At 38.3% G+C, this 21,163-nt stretch overlaps 1 protein-coding gene across 3 annotated transcripts in view; it reads left to right on the forward strand.

Moving 5' to 3' along the window:
* Positions 1-21,163, forward strand: part of Tbc1d32 (TBC1 domain family member 32) — a 213,303-nt gene that overhangs the window by 18,008 nt on the left and 174,132 nt on the right. For all 3 annotated transcript variants that reach the window (XR_005286571.2, XM_038339834.1, XM_038339835.2), the window contains exons 4-10: positions 2,686-2,754; positions 7,838-7,963; positions 9,660-9,738; positions 9,863-9,966; positions 10,056-10,117; positions 11,009-11,153; positions 14,013-14,072. Coding sequence is in view for 2 of the 3 variants with exons in the window: in XM_038339834.1 (XP_038195762.1) it covers positions 2,686-2,754; positions 7,838-7,963; positions 9,660-9,738; positions 9,863-9,966; positions 10,056-10,117; positions 11,009-11,153; positions 14,013-14,072 (645 nt within the window). In the remaining variant the exon portion in view is untranslated. The remainder of the gene's footprint in view (positions 1-2,685; positions 2,755-7,837; positions 7,964-9,659; positions 9,739-9,862; positions 9,967-10,055; positions 10,118-11,008; positions 11,154-14,012; positions 14,073-21,163) is intronic.

Genomic DNA, 21,163 nt, shown 5'->3' on the forward strand with positions numbered 1-21,163 from the left:
TTAAAAAAACAATATATTTATTTTTACTTAGTGGGGGTGAGTGTTTTGCCAGTTCCCCGGTTATGGTTTCCCTTCCTGTGATGAAACACAAGGACCCAAAGCAATCTGGGGAAGAAAGGTCATGTTTCAGCTTGCATCTCTCAAGTCATACTTTATCAGTGAAGGAAGCCAGGGCAGGAACCTGGAGGTAGGAACTGACAGCAAAGCCATGGGACAATGCTCTTTACTCGCTTGCTCTTCATGGCTTTCCCAGCCTCTTTTCATATTCAACCCAGGGCCACCTGCCCAGATGCAGCAGTGCCCACAAAGGGCCAGGCACTCCCACATCTACTTCCAATTAAGAAAATGCCCTACAGATTTGTCTACAGATACCTCCATGGAGATGGAGATGTCCACAGCAGGCTGGGTCCTTTCATACCAATGATCAGTTAAGAAAATATTTCATAGACATGGCCATTGGCCAATCTGATGGAGGCAGCTCCTCAGAGTTACCTCTTCTGAGATGATTCTCATTGTGGTTGTGTCAAATTGACAATAAAAACTAGGACAAAGTCTAAACACTGTTGGCCTTTTTAGACCAATAGTTTTGACCATCTTTTGTTCTTGCTTTTCTCCTTTATACTATGCTCAGAAATGATTTGTTCAGTTTCTGCTTTAGCACATACAAACACATCTTAATTCCTCTTGGAAGCTTCTTTCGTTGTTACGGTCACACCTTATACCAACAAGAGATCCATGTGGTCCTTTGCAGATCAGGCCATAGGTACTGCTTACTACCCTCAGGGGTTTTCATCCAGGAACTATCTAGAACCACCGAAAAGCCAGCGCTTGGGTACTGTAGCAGACACCTGTACCAGACATGTCACATGCTCTGCTTAAGTACATTGTAATGAGTTGCTGTGGCTATTTTTTATCTATCCAATGATAAGAAATAATACAAAAAACAGAGATTAATATAGTGCAGGTCAGCTATAAGTCAGGCACTAGACATATTCTGAATGGTATAACAAAGAGTTGTATAATATTTAAAAGCATTTTTTTTTTTCAGGAGAAACATGGCTGTGTTTAGGAAGACAAAGGAATTTGATAGAGTTGGGAACAGATTGGAACAATGTTATGCCTTTTCTTTCTTTTTTTCTTTGTATGCTTTTGTGTATGTGTATATATGCTTGTGTGTGCACACTCGTGTGTACTTGCACGTGTAGTGTTAAAGACTGAATCCAGAGCCTTGCACATGATAGGAAAGGGCTGTGCTCCTGACCTTCACCTCTAGTTCCAGGTTTTGCTTTTTTTCATATACTTCATAAAGTGGGAAAAAGACAAATGCAGGTAGAACTGAGGAGGACAAATACAGTAGAATTAATTGACTATGAACTCTCATTTAAGAGATGTGTATTGGGCTAGACACTAATCTATGAGTGTAGCAGAGTATCATTAGGCATCATTACATTGACATTATTTTCTTCTCCAATCATGTTTGGTTCTATCCCAGGTCTTTGGATCAGCCAGCCTGTGGTCCTGATGCTTCAGGGAGTGTCAGGGGTGGGTTTACTCTTGTGGCATGGGTCGTAGGCTAAACCAGTTATTAAAAGGCTTCTGATGGAAACATACAGAGACCCTCAGTCAGACATTAGGCTGAGCTCAGGAAATCCTGGTGAAGAGAGAAAGGAAGGATTGTAGGAGTTTCTGAACTGCCAGCAATGATGTCATGCCGTCAAAGAGCAGTAGTGTAGAGGGTGGTGGCGGCTGCAGACAGATCACCACTGTGTCACCAGGGAATGCTTCTTCTAGAACCTGCTTGAGCTGAGGTCTAAGTGCTAAGTGGGCAACTGCGCAAAGCTCTGGGGAAGTTTATGGGTGTATGATAACCCTTTTCTAGATGGAGGGTTTTACTTCAGGATTTTTTCACCACTACAGAGGCTAAGGAGAGTCTGGGGAACAGGGTAACACAGGAGGGTGAGCAGCAGTGTGGCTGTGACGTGGGAGGATGAGCATCTGCAGCTGTGATACAGGAGGGTGACAACAGTGGCTGTGATACTGGAGGGTGACATCAGTGGCTGTGATACTGGAGGGTGACAACAGTGGCTGTGACACGGGAGGGTGACAACAGTGGCTGTGACACGGGAGGGTGACAACAGTGGCTGTGATACTGGAGGGTGACAACAGTGGCTGTGACACGGGAGGGTGACAACAGTGGCTGTGATACTGGAGGGTGACAGCAGTGCGGCTGTGATACGGGAGGGTGACAACTGGCTGTGATACTGGAGGGTGACATCAGTGGCTGTGATACTGGAGGGTGGCAGCAGTGCGGCTGTGATACTGGAGGGTGACAGCTATACTGTTCCTGACTTTGTATTGTTTGCTGTGTGGTATTTTTGCTTTATTCATATCACTTTTCTGGGTATATGATGTGTTTTCTAATCTCTTTTGAGTCTTACAGTGTTCTGTACAGTGTGGTAGCTCAACAACAGACTCATGTACAAGAAGTGTCAGTATTCTGTAGGGAAATTTCAGTTCTGATTACAAAACCACGGGAAACAAAAGTTACAAGTTTCTGCAAATCTAAATAGATCACCTTTCTCTTGTTTAGAGTTCATAGTGTGCCTGAAGTAATGTAAACACAGTCATTTCCGTAGTCCTTCTAGAAGTCTAATAAATAACTATGTTCTATTAATTCTCTTTCAGAGTTACAAATTTTGCCAAGGAAAACTACAGCTGATTTTAGATCAGTTGGATCCTGGGCAACCTAAAGAGGTAAGCGTAAAGGAGAGCTGTTGTGTTCAGGAAGGTACCATGCAGAGTCTTTCTGCAGTCAGCAGTAGCCGGCTGTTTCGGTTGTTGTGATAGTGATTGCGTTTTTTGTTTGTTTTTCCTGTTTGTTTGTTTTTTTAGGTGCTAGACCTTTATTATTATAAGCATCTTGGGTTGGTAGCCATGATTAGTTTTTCTGTCTGAACTGGACACTCACGTTGTGTTCACTCATTTCCTTCATCCCTTCTTTCCCTCTTTTCCTCTGTGTTTTAGGTGCATGTGGGACTCGTGTGTGCGTGTGTGTGCGTGTGTGTGTGTGTGTGCACGCGTGCATGTGTGTATGTGCGTGTGTGTGTGCATGTGTGTGTGTGTGCGTGTGTGTGCGTGTGTGCACGTGTGTGTGTGAAATCCCTAGGTCAGCATCACTTGTCAACCTTTATTGCTTATCACCTTATTTACCTATTTATTTTTGAGACAGGGTCTTTTTCTGAACCTAGCGCTCCTGGACTGACTGTGAACTTCCGGTTTCCTCCATTGCTGCCCTTCTACCCCCAATGTTAGAGTTATAGTTATGCACAGCTGTGCCTGGGCTTTATGTGGGTCCAGCAGACTCCGTTCCATTTTCCCCTAGCTTCAGTTTGAAAGGGATAAAGCTATGTGTGGCAGTTATCCCTTTTTAGTATTTTATCATTAAGAAACTCCAGGGCTTGCTTCATTTTTAGAAAATGTGAGCATCTATTTAAAGATAGTTTTCAATAGATAATGTGGTATATTATCATGTAAAATGCCTTGAAATAAGTACATACCAGATAGTAACTAAGTTAAGATAGTAAGCATATATATTACCACCTATACACAGCCTTTTTAAAATTTTTGATTGAGTAGCTTATATTGTTTCCTGACAAATTTTTAGGATTAGAATATTGTATATATATGCATTGGGTTATACAATAGTTCTCTCCAACTTATTCATTGCAAACAATATTTTGTAGTTGACAAACATCTCACCAGCTTTTATGCCTGAAAGTTTAGCAGTTTATTAGAAAAAAGAGTTTGGGGGAGGATCAGCAAGTGAAGCGCTTGTCAAGACCCCCGATGATCTGAGTTCAATCCCTGGACCCTCATGGTAGAAGGAGAAAGCTGAGTCCGTAAGTCTTCTGACTTTTCTGCACAATCCCACACCTGTACACATCCACTCTCCCACATTAAATAAGCAAGCAAACAAACAATGAAAAACATTTAAAAAGAAAAAAATTTGAGGAAGCAATTATATTAAATTCTATTTGTTCATATTTTGAAAGGTTTTAGAGACTAATATTTATTGATGTCTTGTTTTTATTAGAAAGTCAGTTTGAATTAGAAAGTACATAGGATTTTAAACGTGATAGCAAACTTATTTCTAAGTGTTTCTAATCACATATTTTGCAGTATTTCATGGAAAAGATAAGCTTACACTTAGTTTATTAAAGGGAATTTAATATGGTTTCATTTTTAAAACTATGTTAGTGAAGGAAAGAAAGAGGTTTGCATGCACTTTTTTTTGGGACTAACACCATGTAAAATCCTGTGAGAGAGTTTGATTTTTATGTTATTGATCTGGAAAAACAGATTTTTATCAAAGCAAGAGGATAAAAGGTGAACTGAGCTTTGACAAATACAGCAGCGTGCAAGAACAGATGAAAAAAGAAATTAACCCAAGAAGAAAAATTCATGGGCTGTAACTCAAGTTAAAATATTTGTTTGTGAGGCCGTAAAAGCATACAGCAAGATTGGAAGACAAGCGCAGTTACTTTTCTATTGCTGGGATGAAACAGAGCGATAGCACTTTATAAAAGGAAGCATTTGATTTGGCTAATGGTTTCAGTTCATTACGACAGAGTGAAGGGACAGCTGAGTTTTCACATTACAAAGGAGAAAGAGAGAGAGAGAGAGAGAGAGAGAGAGAGAGAGAGAGAGAGAGAGAGAGAGAGAGAGAGATCACTGTGAATCACAAGAATCTTTTGAAACCTTGAAGTTGGCCCCCAGTGACATACCTTCTCCCGTATGCTTCCTAATCTTTCCCAAACAGTTCCAACAACTGGGTGCCAAGAATTCAAGTCCATGAACTTTTGGGAGCCATTCTCATTCAAACCACAACAACCAACACAGATAAATTATTTTGGAAATACGTGTTTTGCAAGAGCAGGAGAACAATTGCCTACGGAAATAGAAAATCAGAACTAATTGGGCTTAATGCTTACACAGCCAAGGAAAATTATAACCTTTGTATATTGTAAATAAATCTTTCTTTTGGAATTGTTTATCTTAATTATATTTTAAAAGTTTCTCCAGTGGTCCTAATGTGTGGAGACCAAATGTCTACAGTTGGTCATATTTTTTCCTATGGAAAGTATAAAAGTAAATTTTAAAAAACTAGTGAGTTTTTTTTTTTTTTTTTTTTTTTGACTGTTGAACTCCTTTATGTAGCATGAACTGGTTACTCTCACTCCTATTCACTCCCCATTCATCAGCTTCTCCCTAAACTCTTTTACATTTATTTGGGTCAATTTGAGAAACAGTTTTTGTGTGTGTGTGTGTGAGTAAATATATATAGCGTCATAGGCTAATAAATTAGCTTCCATGAGAACAATACTGAGATTCATCCTAAATGAACATTTTGGAATTTGTGTGATGGAGGAGTGTTATCTATGTTTCTTTCATTGGTTAATTAATAAAGAAAACTGCCTTGGCCCTTTAAGAGACAGAAAATTAGGTAGGTGGAGTAGACAGAACAGAATTGTGGGAACAAGGAAGTAGAGTTGGGGAGACGCTTCAGGCAGTCTCCATAGGGAGTCTCCATGCTGCTCCTCTCCGAGATGGATGCAGGTTAAGATCTCTCCTGGTAAGCCACACCTCGTGGTGCTACCCAGATTACTAAATATGGGTTAAAGGAAGATGTGAGAATTAGCCAATAAGAGGCTGAAACTATGGGCCAGGCAGTATTTAAAAGAATACAGTTTCTGTGTAATTATTTCGGGTGTAAAGCTAGCCGGTGGCCGGGTGGCGGGACGCAGCCCCGCCGCTGCTTCACACTACATTTGTGTTATAAAATTGAATTTACTTTTTAAAATTTAGTTTTTAAAAAACATTTTATTAATTTATTTTTTGGCAATATCATACAAGTATTTTAATGTATTTTCATTACTTACCCCACCCTCTTTTCTCTCCCTCTTCACCCTATAGCCTTTCCTTACTAAATATCTTTTCCTATATTCATGACTTTTTATTTTGTTTTGTTTCCCTCTGACTGTGGCCTTGGATTTGGGTCTGTCTACTGCAGTCTGTGGGTCAGTGGTGGGTAGAAAACTGGGTACTATGCATTTCCTTCTGTCAGAGTCTGTTGGCAATAATTCAGTGAGTGTTAGGGCTCCACGAGCTCCTCTCACATCTGTAGCTGACTGTGGGCATGACTGGTCTTGTAGAGGTCATGCAATTTCTTTGATGGCTGTGCCTTGCTTAGCAGATACTGTTCCACAACTCTTCTCATCTTCTTGCCCCCAAATGTCATGATTTCTGAGCCTTACGGAGATGGTGCAGATGTTTTGTTTAGGACTGATCTCTGCTGCCACATGTTCTCAGTATCTTGTGCAGCCATGGGTGTCTGCATTGACCTCTGTTCACTGCAGAGAGCTGCTCTTCTGATTAACCTTATGCTAGCATTTGCTGGTCCATTCCTGGTTGGGCCGCTTGAGGCAGGTCATCTGGGGAGGTGTCCTGGCTGAAGGTTTTTTAAACCTCAGACTTTTGGGTATAGGCTTCAGGTATATCTTTGGGCATGTTATTTAGTCTCAATTTTCCAAATGAAGTACTTTTCAAAAATGTTACTGTTTAAATGAATAATTCTAATTTATCCTATTGAAGTCTAAGATATCAGAGAATACTTTATTTTCCTTTTGGCATTTTGCATTCTGCTTTATTTTCTTGATTATTAGTAAAAAATACTAAATGAAACTAGATATGAGACTAAACTACTTTTATGAATTACAAATTTTGTCTTTAATTTAAATTGATACTTGTAAATATATTCTTGCTTAAAGACCTTTCTTCTGGATAAATTTCAAGCAATAAATTCTTAATGGGATTTTATTCAAAAAGTTACCTGGAAATGAGAAATTACTTAACATTGGGTGCTTCTGATTTTTCAATCAGAATATTTTTTTCTAACCTTGCTAATGCCTATCATGGGTGTGTTTAGGAGTTTTCCCCGTGGAACTCTATAGTACTCTGAGTTTCCTCCTCATCTGAAATAGTTGAGTCTGTGATGGAGGTCTCTGCTGCCTCTCTGTCACTCTGGGTTGATTTTTATCAAGTGCCCAGGGTTTGAGTAGAAGCATGGCCTTGCTGTGTTGGTTTTTAGTAACGGTGGGAGTGCATTTGAAGCTTTGTTCTACTGAAGTGGAACCTTCTCCACTTGTGTCCCTTGGGTCATAGTGTTTGTGGGGAATTCTGATTGGATTCTGTGATGATTAGGAATAGCCATTTTGGGGAAAGGCAGAAATTCAATTTTGCCTTTCACTGCTGAATTAGTTTTTCTGCTTCAGTGGCTAAAAGGCCAGGAAGTATGGTCCAGCAGAAAGATGAAAACAGTTGATGAGATTGTTCCCTGGGAGCTGTTCACAGAGGCTGGAGTGGGAATGCTTTTCCAGGGGCTCTGCGGGCAGTGCGCTGGAATTACGTCTGGCAGTCTGTAGAAGCTCCAGTGGGAGGCCCGTGAGGATGGGGGATGTCCAGGATGAGGCTCCTGGAAACTGCTGCTCGGTGACTCCAACGCAGCCACCATCCATTTCTCTTGGCTGTGACACAGTCGCAGTGCACGTACGGTTTCCGATTTTGTTACAGAAGACAGCCTGTTCTTGCTTTCTCTATTTAGCACTTAGTTTACAAAAACTGTTCCCCCGAGTTATTTTATAAAAGGGCATCTGATTCTCAAAAGCGACTCATCAACACATAGTTTCTCTGGCTCTTCCTTTTGGTAGTGTGTTTAATGTTATCCTGGAGAATTGACATTCTTCCAGCATTACTAACGCTGTTATCTTAAAATCCGCAGGTGAGATACGAAGCTTTACAGATGCTGTGCTCAGCCCCTCCATCCGATGTCCTGAACTGTGAAAACTGGACCACTCTCTGTGAAAAACTGACCACTTCTCTGTCCGATCCAGATCCTGTGTTCACTGTAAGAAGATGGCCATGAATTGCTCTTTTAGACCCAAGTGGGATTTCATCATTTTTCTTGGTAGCTCAGCTGTGGAACTTCAGTTTAAGGTTTAAATCAAGTGAGACAAGAGGCAGGTAGTCATTGGAAAACAGGGTATCTGGATACATTTGTCTGTTTTAAATCACACTCTTCCATCAGTGGGGATACTATTAGAATAGTGACAGAAACGATTTGGGAACACTTTTGTTATTTATATCAAAACAAAAAGATGTAACCAGGAAGTGGTGGTGCACATCTTTAATTCCAGCACTTGGGAGGCAGAGGCAGGTGATCTTTGTGAGTTCAAGGCCAGCCTTTTTCACAGAGTGACTTCCAGGACAGCAAGGGCTGTTACACAGAGAAACCCTGTCTTGAGAAAAAAAAGAAAAACATGCTTGCCTAATATTTAGATGCAATTCAAAATTACAAATCCAAAAAAGTATTATACACTTCTATAAAAAATTTGATATGAGAACTTCAAGGGGAAAAAAAGAGATATTTTAGTTTCACCTTTAGCATTTCAAAGCTAAGAAGAAATACAGTTGTCAGTTTGCCTGTCCTCTGCCCCCCCCATATGTGAGGGAAGAGAATCATGTCTGAATATATTTTCTTTATTTTAAAAATGATAACTTTATAAATGTGTTAAAGTTACTGTGCAGCAAGGTTCATCTCATTACTTGGGTTCACAAATTACAAACGGTTGTTAGAAAAACAACTGCGTATAGGATCAAATCGTTTGGGACAAATATGACTTTCTTTTGTTTTAAGTTTTTGCTGCATCTAAATTGCCAGCTACATCATTGCTGTTCTATAGAACTGTTATGTGTAACTGCCTGAAGCCTGTGGCATTTGAAAAATGACAGATTCTTACGAGTTTCTGCAGCTATGAACATGGACTTCAAATGCTTAACAGCCTTTGTTCAGTGGGAATGTCTTAGAGATATTGGAAGATATCATTAACCATATGGGGACCTATTTCCTGTAAAAATATCAGCCTGGGTGATATAAACAAGGTTATTAATTTTGTTCCTGTAGATTAGAAAATGTGAGGCAAGATTGTTTTTATTTAATGGCAGCTTGTATTTCGCTTGTAAAATTACTCTTCCCCTGATATTTAAGTGGTTTGTAAGAAAATGAAGGGACGGCACCATTGTAATGCCTGCTGGTGTCAGGCACATTTTAACTTGATTTGGTTCTTGTTCAGTTTATTCTTTTGTATTTTTCTCCATGAGTTTTGATAAATTGAAAGTTAAAAATTTTATGTAGTATTTTTTTCTAATGTTACTAAATATAAGGAACCAATTCCTGGATTTGGAAGCATGAGGTCTTGAAATGGAGTGTTGCCTATGGGCCTACTGCTCAATGACACCATTACCTAAAGACTGTAGAGTCTCCCTGCAGCCTTCAGCCTCATTCCCAGTGCCCACTGGCCTCCTCTTCTGCCCCTGCTGTTACCAGGCTTCGCAGCTATGCGTGTCTATCATCCTTCTTACTGTTAGTTGTGGTTAGTTTTACTTTTAGTCACTGAACAAGAATATGCCTTGTAAAACAGATACGCCCATTACTTGGGTTTGGATAGTATATTTTGTGTTTATTTTTTGTTTAAATGTATAAAGTGTTTTATTTGTGCTGTTGTAAAAAGCTTAGGTAAGAATGTGCTGTCTCATTTCTGTAGGACCGGATTTTAAAGTTCTATGCACAGACTTTTACGCTCTCACCATTACACATGACCAAGGAAATTTATACAAGTTTAGGTATGTTTATTACATCACTTCTAATGTTTTCTCTTATGTATACTCAAGAAAAATGCGTAAGAAATGACTTTTCCCAGAAACATTATGTTGTATAATGACTATATATTTTCATCTTTCTTTTCAGCTAAATATCTGGAGTTATACTTTCTTTCTAGAGAAAATCACATTCCTACTCTTTCAAGTGGAGTAGACATAAGCAGTCCTAATGTGACCCGCTTACTGAAAAAGGTATCCGTTTCCTGCAATGCACATTATGAAAGGTAGATCTGTCATTTCAGAATTACAGTATATTGAGAGCTTTTGTACACGTCTTACAGGTTCGCCTTCTGAATGAGTATCAGAAAGAAGCTCCGTCCTTTTGGATTCGACATTCAGAGAAGTAAGTCTCTCAATTCAGGTGATATAAGGCATGGACTGTGCCCCTCAGGTGTTTCAGAGACAGAAGGGAACTTACATGGTTCAATGTGCTGCTTAGGGTTTGTCAGCCTGACACAAAATAGAATCACCTAGGAAAGGAAACCATCAGCTGAGGAACTGCCTTCATTGCATTGGCCTCTGGGGCATTTTCTTAACTGCACATTGATGCAGGAGAGCCTTCTGTGGGCAGGGCTCTCTGCAGGCGGTGGGACTGGGCTGTGTAAGAGAAGTGTGTAGTGAGCCAGAGGAAGCAGGCTGGAGGAGGCAAGTCAGTAAATACTGCCTCCACAGTTTCTACCTGAAGCTCCTGCCTCAAGTTCATGTCTTGATGAAGTATAACTGGTAAGCAAACGTGAACCTTTTCCTATTCAAGTTGCTTTCGGGCATGGTGTTTATCGCAGCAACATAGACGCACACTAGGACAGAAGGTATTAATACAGTTTTTCTTTGGTATGTGTGTTCTTAGCCGTACAAATGGTCCCACCCAAGTATTGTTTTTATGTTACCAACATTGTGAAAGCAGGATGTTGAGGTCTTGAGTTCTTAGTGATGTTTGCTACTCTGGACAAGTTTCTTAAAATATTCTGATATGATTGTAAGAGCATCTGCAAGTCTCAATCTGAAAGGTACATCTGGAGACCTGAGTATTGAAGTAGAAAGAACATAGGTTTTTAGAACAGAAAAACTGACTGTGACTTTTAACCTCTACCCTTTATAGAAAATAAAAAAGAAAAAAAATTCTAAAGATTACATTCCACATCATTATTCCAAGAAGGATAAGAACACCACTGTTCCCATGTACACTAACCGTTGTTTGTTTACTTTTTAAAATGATTTTTCCCTCAAATCTAAGGTATATGGAGGAAATTGTGGAGAGCACTTTGTCCCTGTTATCAGTAAAACATGATCAAAGCCATCTTGTCTCACAGAAGATTTTGGATCCCATCTATTTTCTCGCATTAGTTGATACTAAAGCTGTGTGGTTCAAAAAATGGATGGTAAGGAAAAAAATCGGTTCTTATATATGATTTTAGTGACTAGCCAGCTTTATGTGCCTAGTGTATGCTGAATTCTAATTGATGTTCTGCTTATGTTAATCCTTTTATCTGTGCACAGATGGAAGTGGTGATAGGGGCCAGTGCCCTGTTCGGGGGTGTCAGATACAAGGCATGGGGAAGATATTTTGCATAGTGAAAGTCAGGATGGGATTTTTATGGAGTGATCTATTTGAGTCTAGTCAAGATGAATGGTCTATCAAGGATTTTAATTTCCATGAATCTAAACCTATAAAATTATAAATAACGGTGGCAGGTACAAGGATTCAGGGCTCATTTTTCTTAGGTTTAGAGCATTGGTTTTCAACACACTTCCTAATGCTGAGACCCTTTAACAAAGTTCATCATGTCACGGTGACTCTCAACCATAAAATTATTTCCTTGCTACTTCATAACTGTAATTTTGTTACTGTTTTGAATTGCAATGTAAATATCTGATATGCTAGATATCTGATATGTGGCTTCCAAAGGGGTTGAGACCCACAGTTTGAGAACCACTGGTTTAGAGGCTACTGCCCAGAATCAGTTTTGTTTGCTGCTTCCTGACCCTGCATTTGGGGTATGTTTAATGCCTGAATCTGGCGGTTTCCAGTGAAGCTTATGACAGCCCCAAACTGGAAGTCATGTTAAAGCAATCTTTGTACTATCACCCGTCAGCTGATGTGAAGTAGCAGAGTCCCTATCTTGTAGCAACAGCAACACTGATTTCTGTGCTCATGTCTTTCTCTTGCACATTGTCTACCCAGCTCTGTGTATTTGTCTCACTGAAGCAGAGGGAGGGGACGGAGACTTGCCATGCAAGTGTGACCCTCTCAGAATTCAGCAGACCAGTTTGAAAGCTGACTTTGTCTTTGGATGTTGAAAGTCTGTGATATGTGCCCAGTTTATTAGAGCACAACTGTAGTATGCATGACCTTACAAACCTATGTAGTAATATTTGGTAGTCTTTAAATTTATTAGTATTAATTAAATTAGTTTAGCCTGAATCCTTTGTACCCTACATCTGATGCTTTTTAATTTTCTCAAAGATGAAACTACTTTCATTGAAGGCAATATGCTAAAAGTATAAAAGCATATTAAAGAAAACCCTATAAAACACAGGGGTCACCATTAAGTCCTAGGTTGTAGGAGAGGCTGCTCATTCATTTTCTGGCTACCCAGATCTGAAATAACCACACAGAAACTGTATTATTATATTACTGCTTGGCCTATTAGCTCACACTTTTTATTGACTAGCTCTTATATCTTAAATTAACCCATTCCTATTATTTTATATTTTACCACGAGGCTTGTGATTTACCGGGACTGGAGTGGGCATCTTTCTCCTCTGGTGGCTACATGGTGTCTCCCTGACTCTACCTACTCTCTCTTCCTCTAGCTGCTTGGAATTCCTGCATTGCTCTAAGACCCAAAGCAGCTTCTTTATTAACCAATGGTATTCACAGCATACAGAGGGGAATCCCACATCCTAGGTTTATATAGATTCATATTTGCATGATATATATCAATATGGTTAAGTGTTTAAACAAAAATTAAATTACATTCTGATAACTGTTTGCAGTCTTTTTACTTAACATTTTGATTTTCATTAAGTGAATGAGGCAGATCACCAAAATTAAACACTAAAAATTTATTAAATTAATTATTTTATTTATGTTCCTGTACCATTTGTGTCTAAGGTAAGAGATGGCAGACATTTAATGGAAAGGGTCGGGCAGTCAGTGTTTCTAGTTTTGTGCACTGAATAGTTTTTGCAGCTTTTCAGTCTAAATGGTAACAGATACAGGGTGTTCCAATAAGACATTTATACAAATTCATAGTGGGTAGATTTGGTTTTAGGGCTATAGTTTGCTGAAGTTTCTGTTTTGAACCAGGTTGGTCTTGAACTCATTATGTCGTTGAAATGGGCTTGAATTCTAATTCTCATACCTCCATCTCCCAAATGCTGGGGATTATAGCTCTCAATCACCATGTCTGACAGAATAGGGTAATACTAATGTAGTTTCCTTTATATGCCAGCATATGTTATTTAGCAATACTGAGAAATGGACTAATTGAAATGATTTTAAACCAAAGAGCTAAAACACACAGGATTTTAGTGAACTTTGAATAAAAGCACTGAATAATGAATTAAAAATTCTATCACCAAAATTTTGGTGAAGTTTTTAAGTGATGTTTAAATTATTTTATTGTTTTTAAATAAAATGAAGAAACAAACTTAATCATTAAAGTTGCTTAGCTAAAAAACTTAGAATTGTCCTTGGCTTCTTACAGTGTTGCATATGTATGTGTTTTAATTCCATCTAATATTGGTCCAAAGGAAATACAGACATTTTGAGCATAGCCATTTATTTAAAAATAATATTGATATAGAGTAGCAAAGATGTTGTCTTATTGGAGAATCTCACCTTTGCAAATTTCTCTGTGTGTAGTCAGTATATGATTAGTGGTCTTATTCCCCTCTCATTTACATATTTCCCACCTTGGTTCATACACTGCTAGCTGGGTATACTACTTTGGAGGTATTCTTTTTAAACAAACTAGCATAGAAATTGGATGTAGGTAATGAATTGTTGCCCTCATCTCTAATCTGTCACTAAATGGTCTACACTACTCTTATGCAATTTGCATTCTTGTGATTCCTATGCTTGTAGTTCATTGCACAGAGGTAAACTCTGTTCGACATTGATTATAATATTTTAAACCTTAGTTATGGTGTGGTTTATGATATTGTAAACGATGGAGGAAATGGATTTTAAACGGTATATCTTTAACACTAAATGCTTTTCTCTTTAATTTTAGCATGCATATTACAGCAGAACTGTAGTACTAAGACTACTTGAAAAGAAATATAAATCTCTGGTAAGCATCTCTGGTTTTTTGCTGAGAAATAATATCACAAAAACAGTATGTAATTTATTAGTGTCTTAAATATGCAAAGTTGAGTGGCAGTGATTAACACTGGGTAATGAGGCAATCCCTTTTAATGTGACTATAAACTCCTATGAAATGTAAAGAGATAAAAGTTGAGTCTTAAAGAACAATAAGGGAAACATTTAGGAAACAGGCAAGTATATAGCAAATTGGGCTGCCTTAAATGATAGACTGGCTTGAGAGAAGCCATATTTTTAGGTATTAACATGAAATTTGACTCAGGTCAGCTGTTAATAAGGCAATTGCTTCTATAAAATATACTGATATGCTCTGTGAAAGTAGCCTGAAAAAGACTCAGTGAGAAATGCTTTTGTGTTTGCAAAAAAAAAAAAATGATCTGAATTTTACTAAATACAGCTAGATACTATTAATATCTTACCACAAATACCCATGTTTATTGCTATTATATAATAATGTATAAGGATACTGAAAGAAATTGAAAATAAATAAAACAGATAATAATTGATAAACATGAAAACATGTGATTATAAAAAGCAATTAAAAAGGTAATAAATACCACATTTTTCTTATCCATTCTTAATAAAAAGGTTTATGTATTGAGGCAGAATCTACAGTATATAAGTTATTTGAAGGGAGGATTCCTGGAATTGTGAATTTCTGTATTTGAGTAATGGAGCAAAAGTGACCATGGGAAAACTTGGTTTTGTGTTTGACAGTCTAGAGGACCTAGCTGGAGAAGGGGAGAGGAGCACTGACTAATGGCAGGGGACTTTATTTGTAGAGGCCAGTGGCCCTGGAAAAGCTGTAGAACAATTGAAATAGATTCTTTTTTGTTGTTATTGATACTTTATTTTTACTTTTTTATTGAGCTATACATTTTTTTTTGCTCTCCCCCTTCTTCTCCCCTCCCCTCCAACCTTCTCCCATGGTTCCCATGCTTCCAATTTACTTAGGTCTTCTCTTTTTCTACTTCCAATGTAGATTAGATCCATGTATGTCTCTCTTAGGATCCTCTTTGTTGTCTAAGGTTCTCTGGGATTGTTGATTGTAGACTGATTTTCTTTGCTTTATATCTAAAAGTCACTTATGAGTAAGTACATATGATATTTGTCTGTCTGGCTCTGGGTTATCTCACTCAATATGATGTTTTGTAGCTTTATCGATTTGCCTGCAAATCTCATGATGTCAGTATTTTTTTCTGTGGTGTAGTACTCCATTGTGTAAATGTACCACATTTTTCTTATCCATTCTTTTGATCAAGGGGCATTTAGGTTGTTTCCAGGTTCTGGCTATGACAAACAATGCTGCTAGGAACATAGTTGAGCACATGTCCATGTAACACAATTGAGCTCTTTTGGTTATATACCCAGAAGTGATGTTACTGGGTCATGAGGTAGCTTGTTTCCCAATTTTCTGAGAAATAACCATACTGATATTCAAAGGGGGTGTACCAACTTGCACTCCTACTAGCAATACAGGAGTGTTCTCTTTATCCCAAATCGTCTCCAGCATAAGCTGTCATCAGTGTATTTGATCTTGGCTATTCTTACAGGTGTAAAATAGAATCTCAGAGTTGTTTTGATTTGCTTTTCTCTGATGGCTAAGGATGTTGAGCATTTCCTTAAGTATCTTTCAGCCATTTTAGATTTCTCTGTTGACAGTTCTCTGTTTAGGTCTGTACTCCATTTTTATTAAATTGGATTATTTGTTCTTTTGACAACCATTTTCTTGAGTTCTTTGTATATTTTGGAGATCAAACCTCTGTCTGATGTGGGGTTGGTGAAGATCTTTTCTCATTCTGTAGGCTGTCATTTTGTCTTATTGACTGTGTCCTTTGCTTTACAGAAGCTTTTCAGTTTCAGGAGGTCCCATTTATTAATTGTTTCTCTCAGTGTCTGTGATACTGGGGTTATATTTAGGAAGTGGTCGCCTGTGCCAAAGTGTTCAAGTGTACTTCCCACTTTCTCTTCTATGAGGTTCAATGTGGTTGGCTTTATGTTGAGGTCTTTGATCCATTTGGACTTGAGTTTTGTGCATGGTGATAGATATGGATCTGTTTTCATTCTTCTACATGTTGATATCCAGTTATGCCAGCACCACTTGTTAAATATGCCTTTTTTTTTTTTACCATTTTACATTTTTTTGCTTCTTTGTCAGAAATTGGGTGTTCATAGGTGTGTGGATTGATATCTGGGACTTATATTCAGTTCCATTCATCCTCCTGTCTGTTTTTTATACCAATACCAGGCTGTTTTCTGTACTGTAGCTCTGTAGCAGAGTTTGAAGTCAGGGACTGTGATGGCCTCCAGAAGTTCTTTCATTGTATAGCATTGTTTTAGCTATCCTGGGTTTTTTGCTTTTCCATATGAATTTGAGTACTGTTCTTTTAAGGTGTGTGAAGAATTTTGCTGGGATTTTGATGGGCATTGCATTGAATCTCTAGATTGCTTTTGGTAAGATTGCAGTTTTTACTATGTTAATTCTACCTATCCAAGAGCATGGGAAATCTTTCCATTTTCTGGTATCTTCTCCAATTTCTTTCTTCAAAGATTTAAAGTTCTTGTCATACAGGTCTTTCACTTGTTTGGTTAGAAATTAGTCCAAGATATTTTATGCTATCTGTGGCCATTTTGAAGGGTGATGTTTCTCTAATGTCTTTCTCAGTCCTTTTATCATCTGTGTAAAGGAGGTCTACTGAGTTTTTCGAGTTAATCATGTATCCTGCTACATTATTGAAAGTGTGTATGAGTTGTAGAAGTTCCTTGGTGGAATTTTTGGGGTTGCTTATATAAACTATCATGTCCTCAATCAATAGTGAGATTTTGACTTCTTTTTCGATTTGTATCCCCTTGATCTCCTTTTTGTTGTCTTATTGTTCCAGCTAGGACCTCGAGAACTATATATTTTTTTTTTAAATTGACTTTTATTGAGCTCTACATTTTCTCTGCTCCCCTCCTTGCCTCTCCCCTTTCTTTCAACCCTCTCTGAAGGTCCGCATGCTCCCAATTTACTCAGGAGATCTTGTTTTTTTCTACTTCCCTCCTGAACTATATTGAATAATTATGGAGAGAGTGGACAACGTTGTCTTGTTCCTGATTTCAGTGGAATTTCTGGGAGTTTGTCTCTATTTAGTTTCATGTTGGCTGCTGGCTTGCTGTATATTGCTTTATTATGTTTAGTTATGTGCCTTGTATCCCTGACCTCTACAAGACCTCTATCATGAAGGAATGTTGTATTTTGTCAAAGGCTTTTTCAGCATCTAATGAGATGATTATGTGGTTTTTATTTTTTAGTTTGTTTATATGGTGGATTACACTGACAGATTTTCATATGTTGTACCATCCCTGCATCTCTGGGATGAAGCCGACTTGATCATGGTGGATGATTTTTCTGATGTGTTCTTGGATTCGATTTGTCTATTTTATTTAGTAGTTTTGCAACAATGTTCATGAGTGAGATTGGTCTGTAATTCTCTTTCTTAGTAATGTCTTTATATGGTTTCTGTATCAGGGTAATTGTAGCCTCATAAAAAGAGTTTGGCAATGTTCCTTCTGTTTCTATTGTGTGGAACAATTTGAGGAGTATTGGTATTAGTTCTTCCTTGAAAATCTTTTTTTATCTTTAAAAATCTTTTTTTTTCTTTTCTTTTTTTATTTTGCCATTCAAAAAATTTACACTTCCTCCCCTCCTCCCATTCCCTCCCGCTTTCCCACTCATCCTCCTCTTCCTACTTCCTCCTTATGAGAGGGCAGGGAAGTCTAAGCGCCCCCCTCCCTTATATCCAGTCCTAGGAAGCTTTGCATCCAAAAAGACAAATAGACTAGGGTCTACATGCAATAGAAACAAGTCCCAGTACCTTTATCAATGGCTTCTCAGTCAGCCCCCATTTTCATCCACATTCAGAGAGTCTGGTTTGATCACATGCTCAATTGTCCCGGTCCAGCTGAATTTGGTGAGCTCCCATTAGAACAGGCACACTGTCTCAATGGGTGGACCAACCCCTCGTAGTCCAGACTTCCTTGCTCATCTTCTCCCTCCTTCTGCTCTTCAACTGGACCTTAGGGGCTCAGTCCATTGTTCTGATGAGGGACTTTGTCTTTATCTCCATTCGTCGCCAGACGAAGACTCTATGGTGATATTCAAGATAACCATCAGTGTGATAGTGGGGCAAGGCCAGTTCAGGCACCCTCTACTCTGCTGTCCAAGGACCTATCTGGGGACATCCCCATGGACACCTGGGATCCCTTCTAGACCCAAGTCTCTTGCCAACCCTAAAATGGCTCCCTTAATGTAGATATCTTCTTCCCTGCTCCTGTATCTGTCCTTCCTCCATCTCCACCCTCCCACTCCCCCAAGCACTCTCCAGTCTTTCCCATTTCCCTTCTATCTCCCCCTCTCCCCTTCCCCCATCCCCACTCCCACCCCCACCCCCGTGCTCCCAACTTTTGCCTGGCAATCTTGTTTGCTTCTAATTTCCAAGAGGATCTACATATGTTTTTCTTTGGGTTGACCTTGTTATTTGGCTTCTCGAAGCTTGTCAACTATAGGCCTAATGCCCTTTTTTTATGACTAGAGTTCACTAATGAGTGAGTACATTCCATATTCATCTTTTTGGGTCTGGGTTATCTCACTCAGGATAGTGTTTTCTATTTCCATCCATTTGCATGCCAAATCCAAAAAGTCATTATTTTTTACCACTGAGTAGTACTCTAATGTGTATATATTCCACACTTTCTTTATCTATTCTTCCATTGAGGGGCATCTAGATTGTTTCCAGGATCTGGCAATTACAAATAATGCTGTTTGTTCAACATAGTTGAACAAATGCTTTTGTAGTATGATTGGGCATCTCTTGGGTATATTCCCAAGAGTGGTATTGATAGATCTTGAGGTAGATTGATTCCTGATTTCCTGAGAAACCGCCACACTGATTTCCAAAGTGGAAATTACCGAGTTTGCATTCCCACCAGCAATGGATGAGTGTTCCCATTGCTCCACATCCTCTCCAGCATAGGCTACTTGGTGTTTTTGATTTTAGCCATTCTGACAGGTGTAAATGGTATTTCAGAGTTGTTTTGATTTGCATTTCCCTGATCGCTAAGGAGGTTGAACATGACTTTAAGTGTCTTTTGGCCATTTGAACTTCGTCTGCTGAGAATTCTCTTTTCAGTTCAGTACCCCATTTTTTAATTGGGTTAATTAGAATTTTCATGTCCAGTTTCTTGAATTTTTTATATATTTTGGAGATCAGACCTTTGTCTGATGCGGGGTTGGTGAAGATCTTCTCACATTCAGTAGGATGCCTTTTTGTCTTAATGACAGTGTCCTTTGCTTTACAGAAGCTTCTCAGTTTCAGGAGGTCCCATTTATTCACTGTTGCTCTTGTCTGTGCTACTGAGGTTATATGTGCTCATGTGTTGCAGTCTCACTTTCTCTTCTATCAGGTTCAGTGTGGTCGGATTTATATTGAGGTCTTTAATCCATTTGGACTTGAGTTTTGTATTTTCATTCTTCTTTGAAAATCTTATAGAATTTTGAGCTGAAATCATCTGGTCCTGGTTTTTTTTTTTTTTGGTTGGGAGAGTTTTGATGACTGTTTCTATTTCTTTAGCAGATATAGATCTATTTAATTTGCTTATCTATTATTGTATTAATTTTGGTAAGTGATATTATCCAGAAAGTTGTCCATTTCCTTTAAGTTTTTCAGTTTGGTGGAGTATTGGTTTTCAAAATATGACCTAATTATTCCCTGGATTTTATCCATGTCTGTTGTTATTTCCCCCTTTTCATTTCTGATTTTGTTAATTTGGATGTTCTCTCTCTGCCTTTTGATAGTTTGAATAAAGGTTTTGTCTGTTTTATTGATTTTTTTCAGAAATAGATTCTTTTATATATTGTTTCTCTGTAACTCCAATTGAAAAGGAGATTTGTGCCATAAATACATAGTCTTATCCTATTATAACAAAGTAAGAGAGAAAAGCCCCAAGATTATTCCTCAGTGTTTAGTTCCAGATAGAAACTCACCCTTGCTGCCACAGAGGCCCCAGAAGTATTTAATGTGCTTCTTAAAGATTAACCCTTAGAGTCTGTTTCTTATTTAAAGCTAACTCTATCTACCAGTTTTTAGCTTCCAAGTAAAATTGCTGTATTTTAAATCATTTTAATATCGTACTAACTTGGTCAATTACTTTATTTTACTTATGTAGTGGATCAAACTTTTTAAAGGTTCTGCCTTAAGCCCCATGTTTTTCTATAAAGCCAACTAAATGTAAAGGATAGCAAAGGGTAATTTAAGAGGCTGGAGAGATGGTGCAGTGTTTAAGAGCTTTAGCTCCTTTTGCAGAGGACCAGAGTTTGATTCCCTATACCTGTATAAACGAAAATAATCTTCAAGCTAGGTTAAATTCTCTCTTGGCCTTCTCTGCCCTTCTGTATTTAACTCTACCTACCTTGTCTGAACAGTAACCATGAAACGAATAGACTGGTTGTATGCTTAATTGCATAATACAACATGTATAAAATGCAGTTGGGAGTTTGAAAACTAGAAAATTCCCCACTTGATTCTTTGGTGTCTGCATTCACTTTATCTGATTTTTGCTTTTTTTTTTCTGTCTTGGAATTGTCCCCCCTCCCATTATTGTTACTCTTTTACCAACAAAGGATAGTTATAGTTAGATGTCAGGGGAAGAAATAGAAGTAATAGAAGATACTGAAGAGGATAGTGAAGTGGAAGCTTGGCTGCAAGGATAGGTGAGTTTCTGGATGGTGAGAGCGTAAGTGAGCTGTGAGAAACATTGTTTTGGACGTAATGCTTTATGTTTTCAGTTGAACAAACTATATTCCTCTGTTCTTTTGAGGGTTAAGTGCATTAGGAAAAACTAAAAATTTTTTTTTTTTGGTCAAAAGTTCCTGAAAGAAGCTCCTGTCACTGTATTAAATTAATTTATTTTTTATTGAAAACAGATTATTTTAAGTCCAAGGTCCTCCCAGCTCCCCCTAAGTCCAGGAAGGTGAGCAACCAAACTGACACGGCTCACTGTGAGCCCGTCCATGCTGTA

Source organism: Arvicola amphibius, chromosome 8 (genome assembly GCF_903992535.2).
Source record: "Arvicola amphibius chromosome 8, mArvAmp1.2, whole genome shotgun sequence".
Lineage (NCBI taxonomy): Eukaryota > Metazoa > Chordata > Mammalia > Rodentia > Cricetidae > Arvicola > Arvicola amphibius.